Raw genomic sequence first — 22,793 nt, forward strand, 5'->3', positions numbered from 1 at the left:
GTTGAAGCAAAGGGATTATAGTTCAGGTGGTAGAAAAATGAACACACCAGCAGACCTGGATACAGTTGCCAACCACTAATTTAGTCTGTAAGAGGAATGGCAAAGTCTTTGGAGATCCAGGCCTTGTTCATTTTCAGAAAAGTCAGCCGGTCAACATTATCGGAAGATAGTCGCGTGCGACGGTCTGTTAGTACACCACCTGCGGCACTAAAGACACGTTCCGATAATACACTGGCAGCAGGGCAAGCCAGCACCTCCAATGCATACTGGCTAAGCTCTGGCCATGTATCCAGCTTAGAGACCCAAAACTTGAAGGGGGAAGAGCCATCTGGGAGTACAGCGACAGGGCAAGACATGTAGTCTGACACCATCTGACGGAAGCGTTGCCTCCTGCTGACTCGAGGCGTCGCTGATGGTGTAGACAATTGTGGTGGACACACAAAACTTTGCCACATTTGGGCCATAGTGGTCTTGCCTTGTGCTGCGGCGCTGCCTCTGCTCCCTCTTTGTGCAGAGTTTCCTCCACTGCCTCGACGCACAGAGCTGCTTTGTAAAGCACTAGCAACAATGCTGTCGGGTGGAATGGAAAACATTATGGACTGCACCAGTGACTCTTCGTACTCCCGCATTTTACGCTCCCGGTTCAACGTTGGTATGAGCCTTTGTACGCTGTCCCGGTAGCGAGGATCTAGGAGGGTGTACACCCAATAATCAGCCGAGACGAGAATGTGGGCGATGCGGCGGTCGTTTCTCAGGCACTGCAGCATGAAATCAACCATGTGCTGCAGACTCCCAACTGCCAAAGAACCGCTGTCCCCTGTTTGAGGCGTGACCTCGGCCTGCTCTGCATCACCCCACCCTCGCTGTACATACTGAGTAGAGGTTTGTGTACCTCCCTCCTCTGGAGAGATGTCTTCCTCCTCCATCGACTCCTCCTCATCCTCCTCACAAAGTGTCCCCTGCCTAGGCCTTTGTGAGGAAACACGTAGCGCAGACTGTCCAGAAGCAGATGGCATTTGGGACTCCTCATCCTCCACCTCTTCTGAAACCTCATCCCTTAGTGCTTGCAGTGTTTGTTGAAGCAGGCAGATAAGGGGGACAGTCATGCTGACTAGTGCATCATCTGCACTCGCCATCCGCGTGGATTCATCGAAGGCACGCAAAACGAGGCAGATGTCCTTCATAGAGGCCCACTCAATGGTGCTGAAGTGTGAACGGCGCACAGTGCGACTTGTTTGCGCCTGATGCAGCTGGTACTCCATGACTGCTGCCTGCTGCTCACACAACCGCTGCAACATATGTAACGTTGAATTCCACCGGGTGGGTAGGTCACATATGATGCGATGTTCCGGAAGGCCAAATCGTCGCTGCAGAGCAGCGAGGCGCGATCTTGCCGTGCTGGAACGTCGCAAGTGAGCGCACTCTATGCGGACCTTGTGCAACAGTGCAGCAAGATCCGGATAGTCCCTCAGAAAGCTCTGCACGACCAAGTTAAGAACATGTGCCAGACATGGGATGTGTGTGAGGTTGCCTAGGCCAAGAGCTGCCACCAGATTTCGGCCATTGTCACACACTACCAAGCCCGGCTGGAGATTCGCTGGCCCAAACCACACATCGCTCTCCAGCTTGATAGCATTCCAGAGCTCCTGCGCTGTGTGGCTTCGATTCCCCAAAGAAATAAATTTGAGTACAGCCTGTTGACGTTTGGCCACGGCTGTGCTCATATCGGTCGTAACAGGCTCCTGCTCTGCTGTTTCTGAGGAACTTGAGTAGGAGGAGGAGTCTATGTGTACAGACTGGAGTCCTGCAATCCGTGGCGTTGGAAGAACACGTACAGCGCCACTCTCCAGATCCGTACCCGGCTCCACAACATTGACCCAGTGGGCAGTGAGGGAAAGGTATCGTCCCTGTCCATGGTTACTGGTCCACGCATCGGTGGTCAGGTGGACCTTGCTACTAACGGCGTTTAGTAGCGCATGTTTTATTTTGCCCTCAACATGTTTCTGCAGGGCAGGGACGGCTCGCCTGCTGAAATAAAAGCGGCTGGGCACGTTGTATTGGGGGACTGCCAATGCCATTAAGTCCCGGAAGGTGTCAGTGTCCACCAGCCTGAATGACAGCATTTCAACTGCCAGAAGTTTGGCAATGCCAGTATTCAGAGACTGTGCTCGGGGATGGTTTGCCGAGTAAGGGCGCCTTTTATCCCATGCCTGTGCTACCGATGGCTGTGATGGATGGGAACGTGCTGCTATGGGTGTAATCTGACAGGGTCTCTGGACAACAGTGGCAGAGGTTCTTCCTTGGCGATCCTGTGAGGAAGCCGAACCAGCAGTGTGTGAGCTGGAGGAAGAGGGCCCAACACGAACTGAAGAGGTGGTAGGTGGTGCTGTACGTTGGCCTACGTCTTCAGGGTGTCTCTGCAACTCCAACTCGTGCTTGGTGCGCACATGTTTCCACATATTTGTGGTATTGAGGTTGCTGACATTTCTCCCTCTTTTGACTCTCTGATGACACAGCTTGCATTTGACAAAGCAAATGTCATCTGCAACTGTGTCAAAAAAGGACCACGCACTGCAACTCTTGTGAGCGCCCGGTTTGCCTTTGGAAGGAGGAATGCTCCTAACGGGTGCCGAAGTGGAGGGTACAGGCAACCAAGTCTTCCCCCTCCCTCTGCCTCCTGTTTTGGCCGGTAGGGGAATCTCTTCCTCCGAGCTGCTCCCACCACCTTCCTGTTGCTCACGCCATGATGGGTCAAGGACCTCATCATCTTCCCTCCCCTCTTCAAACAGCTGCTTCTCCGGAGTTGTCTCGCCAGCACCGTACGCACCAGAAAGTGGCAACTGAGTCTCGTCATCATCTGATGCGTACTGAGGTGTGCTGACCATAGGCACTGGCCCACTCGCCTCTTCAGATTCAGAGGGACAAAGAAGTTGCGCATCACTGCATACTCCCTCTTCTTCACATTCAGGAATGCTGCTTGGCTGGCCCCCTCTTTCCAAGCCAACAGATTCCGAGAACAGAAGTAGAGACTGTGATGGCTCCTGTCCATGTCTCTCTGACTGCCTGGGCACTTTGGCAGGTGGTGAAGAGACAGATGGTTGCTCTTCGGTGCTCTGACCCTGAGAGGATGCGGAAGTAATTGAAGTCGATGCGTTAGCTGCCATCCATCCGACAACGGCTTCAATTTGTTCCTCCCGCAGCAGTGGGGTACGTTGAGGTCCTACAAAGCTGCGCATAAAGGACTGTTGCCTGCTAAAACTGGGGGATGCTGATCCACTGGTGCCCGCAGCAGGCCCAGAATCCCCACGTCCTCTACCTGTAGAATCCCCACGTCCTCTCCCTGCAGAATCCCCACGTCCTCTCCCTGCTGAAACTCCACGCCCACGCCCACGCCCACGCGCCTTACTCCCTGCCTTCTTCATCTTGCAAGACTGCTTAAGATAGGCAAAAAAGTACAAAGGGGGGCCTTAGTGTGCTTATTCCTGAACAGCTGGTTACAGGTACAAGAAACACTAATTTTATGAAGTGTGTGTGTGTGTGGACTAGACTTTAATAGGAGCTGATGTGGCCTACACAAGTTCAAAATGTAGTGTTTGGTGAACTTTTTTTGTGGTTTCTTTGTTGGAAACAAACTCAAAGTATGTGAACGAAGAATTGAAACTGATAGTATCACCAACTTTTTGGCGCTATTACAATGCAGGCAGGTAACCTACAATGCAAAAGATGAGGCTCCAAAAAAATTGGGTAATACTAATCTGGCTGCGCCGGCAGGGCACAAGCCAGAAAAAAAGGCTCCTCTATCTACTCCTATATAGTGTTTGCAACCAACCAATGTTGATGGATACGGATGGATGCACACTAATAGGAGAAGAAAAAATGAGCTGCACTCAAAGACAAATATGTGTGAGGCAGTGACGCACGTTGAGCGTCCTACAACCAGACGTAGCTGCAGGACACTCTACTCAGCGTGAGCTGCACTCACACACAGTCAGAGGCCTCTCAGACAGCCATCAACAGTGCAGCTAAGTGGGCACTGGCACTGACAGGCTGCAGAAAGGCTCTGCTGTGTACTCCTTTATAGTGTTTGCAACCACCGTAGATGGAGACGGATGGATGCACACTAATAGAAGAAAAAATGAGCTGCACTCAAATAAAAATATGTGTGAGGCACTGACGCACGCTGAGCGTCCTACAGCCAGACGTAGCTGCAGGACACACTACTCAGCGTGAGCTGCACTCACACACAGTCAGAGACCTCTCAGACAGCCGTGAACAGTGCAGCAAAGTGGACACTAGCACTGAAAGGCTGCAGAAAGGCTCCGCTGTCTACTACTAGTGTTTGCAACCAACGTATATGGATACGGATGGAAGCACACTAGATTGAAATTATGTAAAAAATGCAGCTCAAAAAATAAAAGATGTATGAGGCAGCAGTGATCACACTGGGTGGCCTACAGCCTGACGTGGCTGCAGGACCCACTCCACAGCGTGAGCTGCACTCACACAGCCCTTGCAGACAGCTGTGAACACTGCTGCTAGGGCAAAGAAGGCTACAGTGGTGGTTTATGTAGCCTGGGTAAAGCACTAGATGTTTGGTGGAATCGCTATTTCTAACTGTCCCTCACAGTCTTCTACAGCAGCCTGTCCCTAACTGAATTCACAGCAGAGTGACCAGAAATGGCGGCTGCGGTGGCTTTTATAGTGCATCATGACATCATTTCGGCAGCCAATCACAGCCATGCCAATAGTTAACATGCCTACATGCCTAACAGGATGTGCCCACACTTCGGAGGATTCCCATTGGCTTAATCAAAGCAAGCAGGCTCATAGCATGATGGGAACTTCCTATTCCGATTCCGATTCCGGAATCCGATATGACAAAAGTATCGGAACTAAGTATCGGAATTCCGATACCGCTAATATCGGCCGATACCCGATACTTGCGGTATCGGAATGCTCAACACTAGTTCTGACCCGATTCTGTTTCCCGTTGTGAGTTTGCCTGTTGATTTTGTACTGCGTTATTATCTGTGTATGACCCATTGCCTGTGACCTGATTACTCTCTGCTCGCCCCTCTTGTACCTTGCAGCTATCTGTGTATGACTCATTGGCTACGTCCTGACTATTCTCTCTGTCTATGCCCCTTGGTAACTTTGTCTCACAGTTACTCTGCTAGGAATTGTCTTGCAGCTCCTAGCTCTGTGGAGTTTAAGCCACACCTCTAGCAGTCACGTGCTTCAGGCCCTGCAGCTCTGAAGTACGCATCTATTCGGTTGCTGCCCGCTCCACAGGTAGCTTTGAGCACGCTTTCGCTTACTCGGGGCACGCGCACTGGCTCAGTGAGCAAGTTCAGTGCGGTGTCTCTGACAGTCACTATCCATCTATACCCAATTTCCTCCTTCTTGATGTCCATTTTACCAGTCTAAGGGCCCCGTCACACATAGCGACGCACCAGCGAACCCGACGATATGACCTTGTCAGGATCGCTGGTGTGTCACTACATGATCGCTGGTGAGCTGCCAAACAGGCAGCTTCACCAGCGATCAGCACCAGCGACACGTGGGTAGCAAGCGACGCACGTCGCTTAGTTACCCACTGTGTACCTTAGTTACCAGCGCGCTAGTGCAGGGAGCTGGTAACCAAGGTACACATCGGGTTTCTAAGTGGTGCGTGGCACTTAGAAACCCGATGTGTACCTTGGTTACCAGCACCCTGCACCAGCGCGCTGGTAACTAAGGTACACATCGGGTTTCTAAGTGCTGCGCGCCGCTTAGAAACCCGATGTTTACCTTAGTTACCAGCGCCAGCTCGCTGATCACTGGTCTCCCGCCTGCCACACGCAGCGATGCGTGCTGGCCAGCGGGAGACCAGCGATCAAAAAAATGTCCTGGCCATTCCAGGACGATCAGTGATACCCGGCAGGGGGGCCGGTCGCTGGTAAGTGTCACACAGCGATCTCGCTGGTGAGATCGCTGTTGCGTCACAAAACTTGTGACCCAGCAGCGATCTCGCTAGCAAGATCGCTGTGAGTGACGGGGGCTTAAGAGACTCTGTATGTTACCTATTGTTTCCTTAAGGTAAATATATGTGAGAGGGGAGGAGGAGGGGGGGTGAATGCCCCCTTCACTAGGGACTTCAACGATTTTAATATTTTATATGACAGTGACCTATTCGGTTATGCAGCTATCAGTGAGGAGGGACCTCTCATTATCGACCTCTATGAGCCAGAGATGTAAGTCACTAACAAGCAGCAGCTCTCACTCTTCCATGCCTGGCCTGTCCAGGTATTTAATTGAGAACCATTCACCAGGATGTCCACCATGTATTACTTCTATACCCCTAGAAACATGCCTGGTTGGTTACAGCTCATTTGTCAAGAGGCTGGTCCTGAGACGATTATGGTGGCTGTTCCATATTTGAGGGGTCATTTATGAGGCCACAAGAGCTCCATATATTTATACTGCTGACAGACTACACAAATTATTACAATATGCGTGTATTTGTTGTCACGTCTCCATGCATCGATTCTGTCATTTCGTGCTTTCTTGTACTATGCATATGTGGGTTTAATATGTAACTGTGATAAATTAAGCAGATGTCAGCTTATCTCTAGTTACTCCAAGAGTCATGAAGACTGAGGGAACAAAAGTTTATGCACTGGCAGAAGAGATCTTGCAATACAGAAGTGTCTGTGACACTGCGGGCAATAACCCTTAATTGGGGAGTTTTTCCTTACGTCATCTGTGTGAGAATGAAAACATTATGTTCTCACGATTGACTCCATGAACCGTCCCAGGCTGACAAGAACAGATGCTGGTAGTCTGTAGCTATCTAGATCGCTTCCTGTTTAAATGCAGGAAAGGAAATGGACAAATTAGGGCAAGAAGACTTGGACTGTCAGATCATAATACTTAAGTTTCCATGATCGTCTTCTAATGTGATTCCTATTCTCAAGGTCAATTTATAGGACACGGACATGATGATGTCATCAGGGAGAAGTCGTAATCGCATCATTCTCTAACTAATCACTGACAAATCCTACATTGATGCTAATGCTGACACAGATCTTAAATCTTCTGTTTTGTAAGACTTTTTTATGATGATGTGCTGGTCAGTTCTATTTCTATTTTATTGAACATATGTTCAAGCATGCTGCCTTCATCCTTCATGTAGTGTAAGGTTTCGCACATGCTTTGTTGTTTCCTTGTCAACATGCATCTGTGTTTAATTTGCCACAGTCAGCCTTATGTGATGTTCCAGCTAATATGAAAATCAGAATTTTTAGAAAATTACATGCAGATTCATGAGCCTTTTACATCTAAGGTGGTAAATAGATACAGTGCTTTGAAAAAGTATATCCCGTGGACTTTTCCACAATTTTTCAGGTTACACACACAAACATAAATGTATTTTATTGGGATTTTATCTGATATATCAACACAAAATAGCAAATATTTGTGAATGGTAATGAAAATGATACATGCTTTTTTGAAATATTTTAAAAATATAAATCTGAAAATTGCAACGTGCATTTGTATTCAGCCCGCCATGTTAATACTTTGCATTCTTCTTTGTTAACTAGCTCTACCTCACTGAGATTGGATGGAAATTGTCTGTGAACAGCAATTTTCAAGTCTTGCCATAGGTTCTCAAAGAGATTTAGTTTTGGAATGTGACTGGGCCATTGAAGTACATGAATATGCTTTGATCTGAACCACTCTACCTATGCTCTCTGTTCTGCAACTGAGACTAACATTCCCCACGATCCAAACCTGCCACTTCCATTTCCAGTATCTACAGTTTTAAGTGGCTTTTTAACCTTTCACGACCTTGATATAGGCTTGTAAATGTTTCCAAATTTTTTAGATTTTTTGTTGCTGGCCTCTAGTCGTATTGGACTTGCCATAAATTTCCATGGAAAACTTGTCTGTTGTTTGGCTGTTGTTTTTTTTAAGCAAAATCTAAAATAGCAAGTTTCAGGCAAGTTGCAAATGTTTTTGGTAGCATGGCTAGTCTGAGAATTGACATCAGATTGCAGTGTAGCCCTTCTCTCTGTTAGAAACCTCAAGAAAGAGCTAAATTACAGACAAGGTGACACAGGAGTTGCAAGTTATCAAATTCACATTTGACTTTCTGCCAAAAATCCAATAGTGGAAGGCTAGGGATACATGGCAATACTGTATGTGTCATGAGACAGTTTGGTTGTAAAAACAGTTGTATTACAGACAGATAACATGAGAGCCGCAGTTACACACAACCTACATTGCAGTCTGTGTTGGATTGTTTTGTGACAGTTTTGCTAAGGCCTCAATTGGTTTCAGGTTGCTACTTGACCAAACTGACATGTTAATTTTCATGTCATCTAGCTATAGACTGAGATTTACTAAATTTAAATTAATACATTGCTGAATTTATGACAGCCTGCAGTCTTTTTGGGTAGGAGTCTGTCAGCATGGCACATCTAGAATTAGCAATCTTTGACCACTGTAGGTGACCAACAGGGAGGATACTGGATGGAGTGAATATCTATCTCCCAGAAATTTTAGGTAGTACTGGTTGGTGCAGCAGCTTAAGTGTTTTATTAATGGTCGCTCTGGGTCGGGTTTTATTGTAGTGATAAGGAGGTTTTAATGGTGGGACTCACAATTCCTACTCCTGCTCCAGTATGGGTAGTACTGGAGGCATAGGCAGCTCAACTGAGAGAGGCCGTCTCATTACAGACCCAGAAAAGGCTGAAGAAAGCTTTAGAGAGAGACACAGACTGATATGGTGTATTTCTGAGAAGGATATGCACGGCGGTTTAATGTGCTAAACGCTGAGTTGTTGGAGGGCCAAGCCCAGAACACATCCCTGATAGCTTGAGTCAGAGGTATCAGAGGTATGATGTGTTAGTTAGCACCTAGCCGGGCAAGTCTTTGTGTTTTTTTGGTTGCTTTACTGTTTGCTACATTACGGCTGAAAATAAAAGCCCCATGTTTTCCTTATATGGACTGTGTCTGCCTATGTCACTGCCACACTGCACTACAACGCCCCTCGTGTGTTACACCACTCATACTTGCAGTAGTGCTCTAAATCTGTCAGATCGCAAGGGCATTATCTGTGTACAGTGCCCTCTTCAGGTCAACACACAGATTTTCAGTTGGATTCAGGTCTTGGTTCTGGCTTGGCCAGTCCAAGCTTTCAACTTATTTGTTGAATTGAAATATTCTTAGGGTTGTTGCCATTCTGAAAGGTAAAATTCTCTTCATCTTCAGATTTTTACTAAAGGCCTTAAGATTTTGATGCAAAATTCATGGATGTTTGGAACTGCTTATAATTTCCTCCACCATGACTAAAGACCCAGTTTCAGCTACTGAAAAGCAGCCCAACAGCATAATGCTGTCTCCACCATTCTTCTCTGGGGGTATGGCATTCTTTTGGTGATCTGTAGTATTGACTTTGTACCAAACATACCTTTTGAAATTATGGCCAAAAAGTTCAACCTTGCTCTCATCAGACTATAGCACTTTTTTACACAAGCTTTTGGCAGACTAGATGAAGATTTTGGCCAAATATTGCCATGCTTGAATATTTTTGTTTGAAATAACAGGCATCCTTGCTGCCACCCTAACCCACAGACCACACATATCATGAAAATGGTAGATTATTGATACATGCTATATACAAACAGTGCTTGTTCTAAATTCCTGCAGCTCCTTTAATGTTGCCGTGTCCTCTTGGCAGCTTCTTGGATCGTTTTTTCTTCTGTTCTTTTCATTCGTTTATGAGGGACATCCAATTCTAGATAATATCATTTTTATGACAAAGCTAAGCCGCTCATTGAAATCCATGTGCATATGGTTTTTGCTGTAAAAAGCAACTAAGAAAATGTCAAGAAAATCCTACTAAAACAGCGAAACTTTAAATGGAGTTAAGCAGAATCCCTGTAAATTATGTGACTGGCTAATTTTGAAAACAACCATATCCCCAGTTATATCAGGGTGTTCACAGTTATACAGTACAACCATATTATTATAGTGTTGGTATTCTTTTCTTCATGAAATGATTTCAGTTTGTTTCTCAATTGATTTGTACAAATTATGTGTGACATTGAGGCTAAGTGCACACGTAGCGGAACTCTCGCGGAAATTACCGCGAGAATTCCGGAATTCCATTCCGCGGGAAAATCGCATTTTAAATTCCCGCAATTTTCCCGCGGAAAAACTAGCATTTTGCAAGAGTATTTAGCTTGCAAAATGCTAGCATTTTCCAAGCGATCTGTAGCATCGCTTGGAGAACTGATTGACAGGTTGTCACACTCATCAAACATAGTGTTTGACGAGTGTGACCAACTTTTTACTACTGAGGCCGCCTATGCGGCATCAGTAGTAAAAGATAGAATGTAAAAAAAAATAAAAAATAGTGTTATTCTCACCTTCCGGCGTCCCACGCATCCGTTCCCAGTAATCCTTTGCGAAAATGCCCGCGATGACGTCAGTTCTCGCGGGATCGCGATGTCTCGCGGTAATTCGCGATGACGTCGCGCGAATGACCGCGAGACTTCGCGATCCCGCGAGAACGGACGCCATCGCAGGCATTTTCGCAAAGGATTACTGGGAACGGATGCGTGGAGAGAGGCGGGAATGCTGCGAGGGACGCCAGAAGGTAAGAATAACAATATTTTTTATTTTAAATTCTATTTTCTACAGGGATATGGTACCCAAAGCCTGGAGGACAGTCTCCTCTCCTCCGGACCGTGGATACCATCCGCAATTGTTCTGCTTACTTTCCGCATGGTGTGCACAGCCACATGCGGGAAGTAAGCGGAACAATGCATTCCTATGGTTGCGATTCCGCAAATTAATGAGCATGCTGCGTTTTTTACCGCGAAGCGATTCCGCCGCGGTAAAAACCGCAGCATTAGCACAGCATTGCGGAATCCCATAGGAATGCATGGGATGCTTATTTTTCGCGTTTTCGCGGCAAAATCGCGCGGTTAAAACCGCCGCGGAAACGCGAAAAAAACGCCACATGTGAACTCAGCCTAAAGGTGGAAAAAGTTGTGAAATAATTCTTAGCATTTTTTATGATTTATATACTTTTGTCATTATTTTAAAGGAATTTGTATTGTAGCTACAATATTCCTCTAAATGCGGGCGCTCTCATGGGCATGTATTTTCCAAGCACTGGATAGAAGTAAAATATCCAGATCGGAGAAAGAAATGGCAGTAGTTAAAATAAATTGATTTTCCATATTAGCACATCAAATGTGCAAAAAGTGTAAGTTAATGAAAATTAATTGCAAAATAGATGGGCATTTCCTGAAGGAAATACATGGTGCTTGAATAGCGCTGCCAGCTTTACAGCAGTGTATCAGGTGTCTACTGTAAGAAAGTAAAGTTAGAATATGAATGTTGTGTATAGCCACTTTGGCACATTCGGCACCTCTGTAGCCACTTTGGCCACTTGGTAGCCATTTTGGCACATTCGGCACCTCTGTTGCCACTTTGGCCACTTGGTAGCCACTTTGGCCACTTCGTAGCCACTTTGGTACATTTGGCACCTCGGTAACCACTTTGTCCACTTGGTAGCCACTTTGGCACATTCGTCACCTCAGTAGCCACTTTGGCCACTTGGTAGCCACTTTGGCCACATGGTAGTCACTGTGGGGTCATGTAAAGTTCGTAGGCGTTGACATAGTAACAGGGTCTGCCTGCGCACATCAATGAGCTTAACTGCCGCAACTGGTCCTCAAATTTGAATCGCCTCACGACTGCCCAATGTATTCCTATGGCAAAATTTTCCCATTGAAATGCATTGAGACAATGCATTCCAATGACGGGAAAAATAAATTTCAAACGCAAATTGCGCAAAAACTACATATCCGATCGACACAAAAAATACTTAGCACACCACTCATGGACGCTGGCTTTGAAACGATGCCTCAACGATAGTGTGTGCGCGTAGTGGTTCGGGCCGCATTAATTGCGGAAATCAACCTGAATAATAATAATAAGAACTAGATGTATACTGTATTTCCTGAAGGAAGTACAGATAGTGCTTTGAAATGGTGCCTGAGCTGCCCCTTTAAGAGAGACTTGCCTGCTGCCCCTGCAAGACTTTCAACTCAGGATCCATTTTAACTGTGGGTGCCTCTCTGGGGCCACTTTGGCCTGTGATTTGGAGGCCGGGGTGGCTCAGCCTCCGATTTGGAGGCCGGGGTGGCTCAGCCTCCGATTTGGAGGCCGGGGTGGCTCAGCCTCCGATTTGGAGGCCGCGGTCCCTCAGGGTCTGATTTTGTGGGCGGGGCCACTCTGGGTCCGATTTGGAGGGCGGGGGTTCCTCAGGGGCTGATTTGGTGGGTGGGGCCCCTCAGGGTCCAATTTGGTGGGCGGGGCCACTCTGGGTCCGATTTGGTGAGCGGGGCCACTCTGGGTCCGATTTGGTGGGCGGGGCCACTCTGGGTCCGATTTGGTGGGCGGGGTCACTCTGGGTCCGATTTGGAGGCCAGGGTCGCTCAGCCTCCGATTTGTAGGCCAGGGTCGATCAGCCTCCGATTTGGAGGCCTGGGTGGCTTAGCCTCCGATTTGGAGGTCGGAGTTTATCAGCCTCCGATTTGGAGCCTGGGGTCACTCAGCTTTCGATTTGGCGCGCTGGCCCTTTAAGACTCATTTTGGTGCGCCGGCCCTTTAAGAATCACTTAGGCGCGTCGGCCTTTTAAGAGCTAGTTTGGCTCACTGGGCTTCTAAATCCACTTTGGCACACAATCTTTCTCAGGGGCGTTCGTCATGTGATGAAGCTAGATTTGCATTTGTGCTGTGGGTTTCGCTTTAAGAGCTGATATTATGTGCCAGAATCTGTGTCCTGGAGAGGTCATGTATAGTTTGTAGGCGTTGGCATAGTAACTGGGTGTGCCTGCGCATATCAATGAGCTTAACTGCCATTTCAATCGCCTCAGGCCATGTTTTGTCTGTGGCAACATTTCCCCATTGAAAAGCATTGAGACAATGCATTCCAATGACGGGAAAAAATGTTTTCTAACGCAAATTGCGCAAAAACTACAAATCCGATCCACACGAAAAATACTTAGCTCACCACTCATGGACGCTGGCTTCGAAACGACACCTCAACGGAGTCTGTGCTTGTTGCGGTTCGGGCCGCAATAATTGCGGAAATCAACTGAATAATAATAAGAAGAATAAGTTAGCAGCGTTCGGATTACAAGATAGTGCTTTCTTCAAAGCACTATAATAATAATAATAATAATAATAATAATAAAATATGAGAAATCGGATTACCATATGTTGCTTGAACCTAGAGATTCAAGTACCATAATTATATTCAAATGAACTGAGATCCCAAATGCGCACATTTTTGTATCTTCTGAAAGAAACTAAATGCCTAGTCCATTTAGTACATCTGGTACATTTTCTTAGCATCTAAAAGACCAAATAGGTTTACAGAATACCAGCATATTTTTATATGCATTTCAAAGCATCTTTTTATTGAATTTCTTGATATCCTCGCCTACTGTATCCTCACCCATCCCGTTGTAGATTGTGAGCCCTCGCGGGCAGGGTCCTCTCTCCTCCTGTACCAGTCGTGACTTGTATTGTTTAAGATTACTGTACTTGTATGTATTATGTATACCCTCCTGACATGTAAAGCGCCATGGAATAAATGGCGCTATAATAGTAATAAATAATAATAATAATATCCTAAATGTAGTATGTCAAGGATCACTGCCAGGGTAATCGCTCTGAACAACCCTGCTGTTACCTTTTTGCCACAAACAGCTCTCCTCGGCCCCCTATTCAGGACAATTACACAACTGGCTGATGATTAACATATGAGGCTGCAGCTGTTACCATTAATAGGCTGGTTATTGGAGAGCTAACAGTGAGTGTATGATATAGTACACCTCCGATTCCAATGCCTGGAATATATATACCACACTAAGGTCACTGCTAACTCCAAGATAACCAAAGAACTACTCACTGCCACTATCAATTGTTTTTTAGAGGCTGATCGGGACACCTGGTTTCTGGTAGTGTATGGCTTTCAGGAGTGTGTCCTTTTCAGAACAAAAGGAACAGAACTATTAAATGTTCTATTTAATCCAGAAGGATAGGCAGTGTTTATAAAAAAATACACAAAAGATTGTACAAAAGGAACAAAACAATGCAGCATATACAATTACAATAAATAAAATGGATTAACAGAAAAACTTACAGAAATGGCTCATTTTAAAGGAAGGAAGCAATCAGATTGAAAACATCTGGTTAATGTGGATCAAGGCTATACTGATATGTATCTTAACATTGATCACAGATCATAATTCGCATTGTCCTTTATCAGTACCTAAGTTACACCCACACACCTCCCTCGATGACTCACAACAGTGGGATGTGGCTTCAGTTTTTGAAAATTATTATTTAATGTCCATAAAAATAAAACACTTTTTCCCCACTGTCTACTGATCGCTGAAACAAAAGGGCAGAGGTACTGGGCAGACCTCTGAGTCCCTTCACCTCCTCTGAGACCCATAGGCCGCTATTCCATACATCACAAACCTTATTTACTTGAAGAAGCAAAATGAATGGATATATTTATCTTTAACTTGCAAAATAAGATTTGAAATTCTGATGACTTGATTATCAAAGACACCATGTTCTTATTGCACTTTTAGGCCAATTTCTCACATCCATCCATTGGGTAGTCATCTAGAATGACTTCCACTGAACAGGTATGCCTCGTCAAGAATTGGTTTGTGGAATCACTGGCCTTCAGAATCTGTTCATGGCCATCAGGTGTGTTTCACAGTGGCAGTTTTATAGCTCCATATGTTGAGACATTTTACACACCTGTTTTAAGCCAGAATATGATATGAACCACTCAACTAAGCAAAAAAAAAAAAAATTAAGGTAAGTGAATCCAGAAAGTTGCTAGAGCCTTGAAGGAATCCGCAAGTGCAGTCATAAAAACCGCTATGATAAAACAAGCTCTCATGAGAAGACCAGCCCAGGAAAGCATGACCAAGAGTTTCCTCTGCTGCAGTCATCAGAGTTGCCAGCCTTACAAACTCAAAATTGGCAGCATCTCACATAATAGCCATCATAAATGATGCACAGAAATCAAGTAGGAGACATATCTCAACATCAGTTATCCAAAGGAGACTGTCTTTAAGGTTACATTGATGCAAAGAAGCCACTTTTGATGTCCCCAAACTAGAAGACGAGATTTTCTTGGTTCAAGTGTCACAAGGACTGGACATTAGATCAGTGATAATCTGTACTGTGGCCTAATTAGTCAAAATTTTTAGTACCAACTGCATTGTCTTTGTGAAACTCAGAAAAGGTTACTGGATGGTTTCTGCATGTTTGGTACCCACTATGAAGCATGGGGTGAAAGTTGTGATGGCATGGGGGTGCTTTGCTGGTGACATTATTGTGGATTTATACCAAATTAAAGACACACTTACCCAGCATAGCTTCCACAGCATTCTCTAGCGACATGCCATCCCATCTGGTTTGTACTTAGTGGAACCTGTAGTGCCGGCATCTCTGCCTTCTGCTTCTCTCCCCCCAGTAGAGACACCAGCTTTCACACCACCGTGGTCCCCATCCCCCACTGTCTACTCCCTCTGGGTTGGCAGCTGCCCAGGGAGCCCGCACTGCACGCAGATTCCCAGGCATTGTGCTTGCGTCACGCACACTTTCTCTCTCTTAAAGGGGCCGTGTGCATCCTGTTAAAGTGCCTCAGCCAAGTTCTGGAGGACATTTACTATTTAGGGCACCTCCTCCAGCATGCAGGTACCTGAGCAATGCTGTTTGTTTATCTAACATGCTTGCTAGTTCTCAGGTCCCAGTACTCATATCCATTATTCCAGTCCTCTACTACCATCCCGCCTGCCTGTCTATCATCCGTGTCCACCTGCACTTGCCTACCAGGACATCTGTTGTGTCCGCCAGTACCAGCCTGTGTGTCTGTCGTGCCAGCCACTGTACCAGCTGTGCCTGTCAGTACTTGCCTAGTCCGCCATCCATGCCACCAGTCCCTTGGGGGTCAGCTGCCATCTGCTCGAGGTCAGCTCTGGTGTAGCACTTGGTCCCACCTTCTTGGTCTCTACTCGGATTGCGGTATCATCCGTCACCATGTATCCAAGGTCGTACTTGGTGAGGCACCTAGTTACGCTCCTCCAGGCTTTCCTTGGGTCATGGCACAGTGGTTCCACCACCCATCCCATTCGAGAACCATTGTTTGTGTTGCAACACGACAATGAATCAAAATAACCTCAAGGCTGTGTAAAGGCATGTGACCAAGAAGGAGAGTGATCAAGAGTGAGAGGAACAAAGTTCTACATCAGATAGCATAGTCTCCACAATCACTCAAAATATTTGAGATTTTGGGATGGTTTTATTGAACCACAAAGTGAAGACAAAGAAGCTAAAAAGACTGAAAGCAATTCCAGGTGACTATGTGACAGAGCTGCTTTAGAGATTGCACAGGGAGGGAGTAAAATGTTCATCACAGTAAAAGAAGGGAACTTTGAGGAATATAAGAATTAAACACACCTTAGCTTGTCTCACACATGTTTCTTTTCTCCTTGTTTTCATATGTGTTTGTTTGCGTTTTCCTGCCTTCAGTCTGAATTTACAATGTGCACATTCAAATAGAAACATGGAAAACCATTGCATGAGCAGGTGTGGTCCCAACATTTCACTGGTACTGTATGAAGCAGCTAGCTCAGGTTGGGAGACCCAGCACTTTGGCCAGCTTTTCTGATCTTTGCATCATCCGTGTTCCACAGATGTGTGAAGCCGGTCTTGTCCTTAAATTCTATTGTGTTGTTATTCTCGTATGTGTATCCAGCTATATCAGATGCAAATATTAGTTCAGTAGTTATGCAGGGTAATGTTAGAGGATTGTGAGCGTATGACTGTGTATAAACACTAAAGGAACAATTACAAATCCCCCTGATGACTCTGCATTACATGATATAGCCATTTTAATTCACAACACATGATCTGCTTCCAAGACTTGACTTGGTTAACAAACATTGAGTCATAACGTCCAAGCTCATATATCACTACTTAATTTATGTTGCTTGCACAGGGCTTCAGGCCTTTTTCTACTGGATCTGAGGTTTAAAATGTAATCCCCAATCAAAACAAGGAGTTTCCCATCTTCCTGAGGCTCATTCCTGATAAAAGGAAACCGTCAAACAGCTCATCCATCAATGTATTACTCAAAACCTCATGTATATTAATTGCACATTATTTAAACAGGAGAAGATGCAGCTGGACAGAAGAATCACTGCTGACCCTACGGCTGTGCTTTACTGCTGTCCTGGTAGATGGGATTTATAGAAATCTCCTGCCCACTGTTCTTTTTTAATTAGTGTAAACTGACCTGCGATGCGTGTTTCAAATCCGCCACATGTCAATTTTCCTTGCAGGTATGCTGAGTTTTATGTGAGAGTTTTACTGATTGAATTACATTACATGTGGAATTACATTACATGTGGACACGGAGTGCGTCATTCCACGGTCACATTGGCGCTCCTGTGACGTGATCGCGGAGGTGCTGATGGGTTGTTATGATGGCCAGGGATCTGCTGATGATCTCCATGCCTGTCATTATAATACTCCTGTGAACGCCAACTCGTGGCAAGTGATCAGACAATTGAAGATTCAAGGCCCCTAAGTGGACTATTAAATCCAATTAAAAGTAAAAAAGTTTTTAAAAATATGAAAAAATTAAAAAAACACCAAAGTTAAAAAAAACAACTTTTTGCCTAGTTGAAAATAAAACAATTTAAAAACAATACACATATTTGGTATTTCTGAAGATCTATAAAACTATTAAATAAATAAATCCGATCGCTAAACGGCATAACGAAAAAACCCCAACAGAATTATGTTTTTTTAGCAGCCACAACATTGCATTAAGAGACGATCAAAGCATTGTATCTACCCCAAAATGTTATCAATGAATACATCATTTCAAGGCACAAAAAATAAGCTTACAAACAGATCCATATCCATAAAAATGAAAAGGTTATGAGTTTCAGAAAATGGCGACAAAAGCAAAAAAATGTTTTTCTTTGAAATTTCCCGTATATTTTTTCCCCACTTGACAAGAAAAACTATACATTTATTTTGGTATTTGCGTATTCATGCATGCCTGGGGAATCATATTGTCAGGTCAGTTTTATAGTGAACAAGGTAAATTAAAAAAAAACAATTGTGCAATTGCAGTTTTTTTTGCAATTTCGCCACACTACACTGTGTTGTAGAATGAATGGTTTCATTCGAAAATACCACTCATCCCGCAAAAAAACAAGCCCTCATGTGGCTAAATTGACAGAAAAATAAAAAGTTATAGCTCTTGGAAGAGGGAGAGAAAAAAAACGAAAATGAAAACAAAAAAAAACAAAAAACGGAAAGTCGCCCTGGGGTTAAAGGGTTAAAACATGACATACAAAAAGGAGACAAAAACTGCAGTATCAAAAATGTGGTAAAACACAATGAAAAAAATGCACTCAAAAAGACGGTAGAAAAACACAAGCTAAATTAGGTAATATGTGCTAAACTAGAAAATCTGAATAGAATATTTGCAGCATCAAAAACTCTTCAAATACTCATTGAGGGAATGTAGCCTTAAATTCTGCTGTCAAACTCTGACGGTAAAGAAAAATATTAACATTTTAGAGTCCTCAGTGGTTGATAGCTTTTAATAGCTAACTGAAAAGGAGGTAACCAATAGCAAGCTTTCGAGACTACTCAGGTCTCTTCATCAGGCATAATATTATCCCCTAATGAAGGGACCTGAGTAGTCTCGAAAGCTTGCTATTGGTTACCTCCTTTTCAGTTAGCCATTAATAGGTATCAACCACTGAAGACTTTCAAATTTTAATATTTTTCAATCTACTGGGTAACACAGTACAAAGATATATATTTTCTAATCTCTGACATTTAATTAATTAGTATTTAATGTGCGCAAACCATGGCGCATGTTATTTGAGCAAACCGTGGCGCATGCGTTGCCCCCACCATGATGTGATAGTGGAGGGCACTTGAGTTTCGAAGGGAACTAAAAGGTAGACAAGAAAAAAAGTTTTTAAAAATATGGAAAAAAATAAATAAATGTAAAAAATGAAATGTAAAAAAATGTAAAAGTTCAATTACCCCTCCCCTTCCCCCCCAAAAAAAAAATTAGGTATCACTGCTTCCATAAAATTATAAAAGTCTGATCTATCAAAATCTATAATTACAAAAAAAGTCTGTAAAAACAAAAGCCAAAAAATTGAGGAATTGCATTTTTTGCGCAGTTTCACCCCAATTTTTTTTCCTGTTTTCCAATACACTGAATGGTAAAATGAATGGTGTAATTCAAAACTAAAACTGGTCCCAGAAAAAACAAGTGCTTTCTGTGGACACACAAAAAACAGTTATGGCTCTTGGAAAAGGGGGAAAAAAAAACAAAAGTGCAAAAACGTAAATTGTCATGTTGGGAAGTGGTCAAGACAGTTTTTACCTGCAGATTACCACTGTAGCTTCGGGAAAATACTGTGTCCTTTAAGACAAAAAGAATATTATATATGGAAATGGGAAGGAAAAAAAATACTTGAGAAAATTAGGATGAGAAAGTTGAACAAGCATGGTAGTCACCTAAAGAGGCCCCAAGGCCGGCAAAGCAAAGTGTGCACGGACCAGTAGCAAACCACACATTGTGTATGGAGGATAGTGCCCCATTTCTTCGCTTGCTAAATGTATTTCCCTTTTGTTTTCACAGGAAGACGCAGACAGTATTTGTTGCCAGGAGCAGATCAACCGATCCATTTACTGGGCAGATGGCTTTGTTTTTGTGTTTTCAATCACAGATTACAATAGCTACCAAGTGATTAGACCCCTATATCAGCACTTACGGAAAATCCACCCAAACACCAAAATCCCTCTGCTTTTAGTAGGAAATAAAGCTGATCTCTTAAGGGCCCGGCAGGTAGAATCTGATGAAGGGGTCCAACTAGCCAATGAACTGACTGGCACATATGCTGAAGTATCTGCCAGAGAAAATTATGAAGGGGTATATGGAGCATTTTACCAGCTTTGCCAAGAGGTTGGTAAGATGATTTTCAGTTGTAATGGAGAAAAACGAAGAGGACTCCATCTTGTGCGCCCAAGGTCTCCCAACATGCAAGACCTGAAAAGACGTTTTAAGCAAGTATTATCCTCTAAGGTTAAGTCTACCACTACTGTCTGACCACTGACAGGATTGTATCATGAACTATCACATATCGGATGGATTCATCAATTCAACTTCTTCACCTGAAAGATTATCTCTGCAAATCGTGTTGGATAGAATTTATGTCATTTTGCATTTATGGTTTACTAAAAAATTACTCATAGTATTTGTGGAATGATAAAAGTAACATGGTTTAGGTTAATTATGTGGCTATACTTAGAAAAGTTGTCCACTAATTGAACAACATCTTGTCATACCCCTCGCTTGGACCCCATAAAATAATAAAGTCTATACTCACCTCCAGTGATGGCGCCAATCCTGCAGTGTTAACAGTCGCTCTCCCTGGGGCTCTCATGCGGTGTTGTAACACGTGACGTGGGCACCCAATCAGCACCTGCCTCACTGTCCCCATCTTTGGATAAAACGCTCTTGAAGAGGAAGTGAGGACAGCTGCAGCCCGGACTTAATGATCAATTTTTCTGAAGGCTACAACAGTAATGCCAGCGCTGATTGGGTGCTGGCACACATGTCACATGAGAGCCCCGGGGAGAGTGACTGCTGACATCACGGGAACAGTGCCAACACGGGAAGTGAGTATAAGTGTTATTATTTTATGTGGGCCAAACATTTTGATCAAGAAGAGGTTGTCCAAGTAGTGGATAACCCCTTAAAAGGGATTTTCTCATCCTGTTAAACAGGAGCACACTACTCCTATGCCTCCTTGTCGTCCTGCTTACCAGGGGCTGTCTGCTCCTGATTCATTTACTGTAAGGAATAAGCGGCATCATTGTGTTGCTGACCTGACCTATATGCCTGCAATGCAGCAAACAGAGGTAGATTTGCCTCACCAGCAGCGGAGGATTGTAGTTGCCCTGAAGCTGGCTGGATCCAGTGATCTGATCACCTTCACAGCAGTGCTGACAAGCTCTATAGGTTTTACAGAAGCCTTCCACCTCCTCCCATCAAAGTTGTTATCCTCTTAATATATTGCAGTCATCATGTTATATAGCACTGTGTACTTACAAGTGCTAATTTTCCCTTTCTACCCAGATAATTCTTCTCTTTTCCATTAGGTTTATGACATCATGTGATTAAAAACTGACTTGGTGAATCCTTCTAAGCTCTATGTAGAAACAGGGGTCAATTTTCCTTGTATGAGTCATAAGTCACTGCAAAAGTCCCTTGCTTTGGAAGGAAGCAGCTGGGTCATGAGTTGAAGAGGGGGATGATAAATGCAGGGACAAGTCTTCCTGTTTCTACATAGAGCAGAGAAAAGCAAATAATCAACTGGGTAGAAAGGCAAAATGAGCAATTGTAAGTACACAGTGCTGTATAATATGATGATTGCAATGTATTAAGAGGATGTTTGTTGGAAGTGCTTCTTTAAGTGCTGCACTCCTTGCTTAGGACATTGGCCACCACTGATACACTGCAGCTGTAGCCGGTAACCTAGGCAAAGACCAGTAAACAATCATCCTTATGAAAGGAGAAGATTTTCATTAACAAGTAAATTTCAAACTTGATTGTTTTTACAAGCACTTTACAATTTTATCTTGTGTAAGATTAAAAGACAACCCCTTAAATATACAGTAACTATTATATACACCTTGTTGAAGCAGCCATTTTTGTAAACTCCTATTTATTACATCAAGTCACTTCTTGACTATGACATCACTAGAGCAGATCATGTACTGACCAGTTGTCACCTATGGATGACCTGATTCATTGATAGGAATGAGAATTGAGTTGTATATGACACCGGAAAATAGTTTAATAAGCAAGTTCTGTAAAATGTTTGCTAATTGCTGGAAAAATCGTAAAACACGAGAAGCAATGGAATGAAACTGAAAGGGAGGAGATACAGATTAGATACTGGAAAAATCTTTTTGACAGTGAGGGTGATCAATGAGTGGAAAAGGCTGCCACGAGAGGTTGTGAGTTCTCCTTCAATGGAGGTTTTCAAACAGAGGCTGGACAGACATCTGTCTGAGATGGTTTAGTGCATCCTGCATTGAGCATGGAGGTTGGACACTATGACCTTGGAGGTCCCTTTCAACTCTAACATGCTATGAATCAGTAGTCCCAACAGATTCAAACATAGGCAGACATCGCAGTGCCCTTCTGTGATATAACAGCCCATATTTGGCCAGCAGATGACAGAAGCGACTCTACTCCTTATTAAAAATGGCCATCTCCACTTCGTAAGGCTCCACTTCTTAGCTTCACAGCGTAATATCAATTCAATGCAACTATGGCAAAAAGCCATATTTACAAGTAGCATATTACTTTGTAAGGATTATTGATTCTTAGATTGTAATGCGTAAGATTTAGCTAAAGAAATTACATTTAGAAATCTTTTTTTCTTATAGTACATAGTTACAAGTCTGGTGGTAAATAAGAGCTGCCACAGACATTACCGATCAAAAGAAATTGTATCAGTCACCAACTATTCTTACATATAGCTATTGCTAAATCACAATGTGTTACTTTCATACTTTATTCACAAATGTTGTGTCACTGTCATACTCTATTCACTTTTTGATCACCGACTATGCTGGTAATTATC

General features: G+C 43.9%; 1 protein-coding gene across 1 annotated transcript in view; it reads left to right on the forward strand.

Annotated features, from left to right (window-relative positions):
• The window catches only part of LOC141050877 (ras-like protein family member 11A-like), a 116,034-nt gene extending 94,204 nt beyond the window's left edge, over positions 1-21,830 (forward strand). The window contains exon 4 of the mRNA XM_073547541.1: positions 19,778-21,830. Within this exon, the coding sequence (XP_073403642.1) occupies positions 19,778-20,245 (468 nt within the window). The 3' untranslated portion in view covers positions 20,246-21,830. The remainder of the gene's footprint in view (positions 1-19,777) is intronic.
• Positions 21,831-22,793: the final 963 nt, after the last annotated feature.

This window comes from Dendrobates tinctorius, unplaced genomic scaffold (genome assembly GCF_039654945.1).
Source record: "Dendrobates tinctorius isolate UK_male_01 unplaced genomic scaffold, ASM3965494v1 ptg000154l, whole genome shotgun sequence".
In the NCBI taxonomy this organism is placed as follows: domain Eukaryota; kingdom Metazoa; phylum Chordata; class Amphibia; order Anura; family Dendrobatidae; genus Dendrobates; species Dendrobates tinctorius.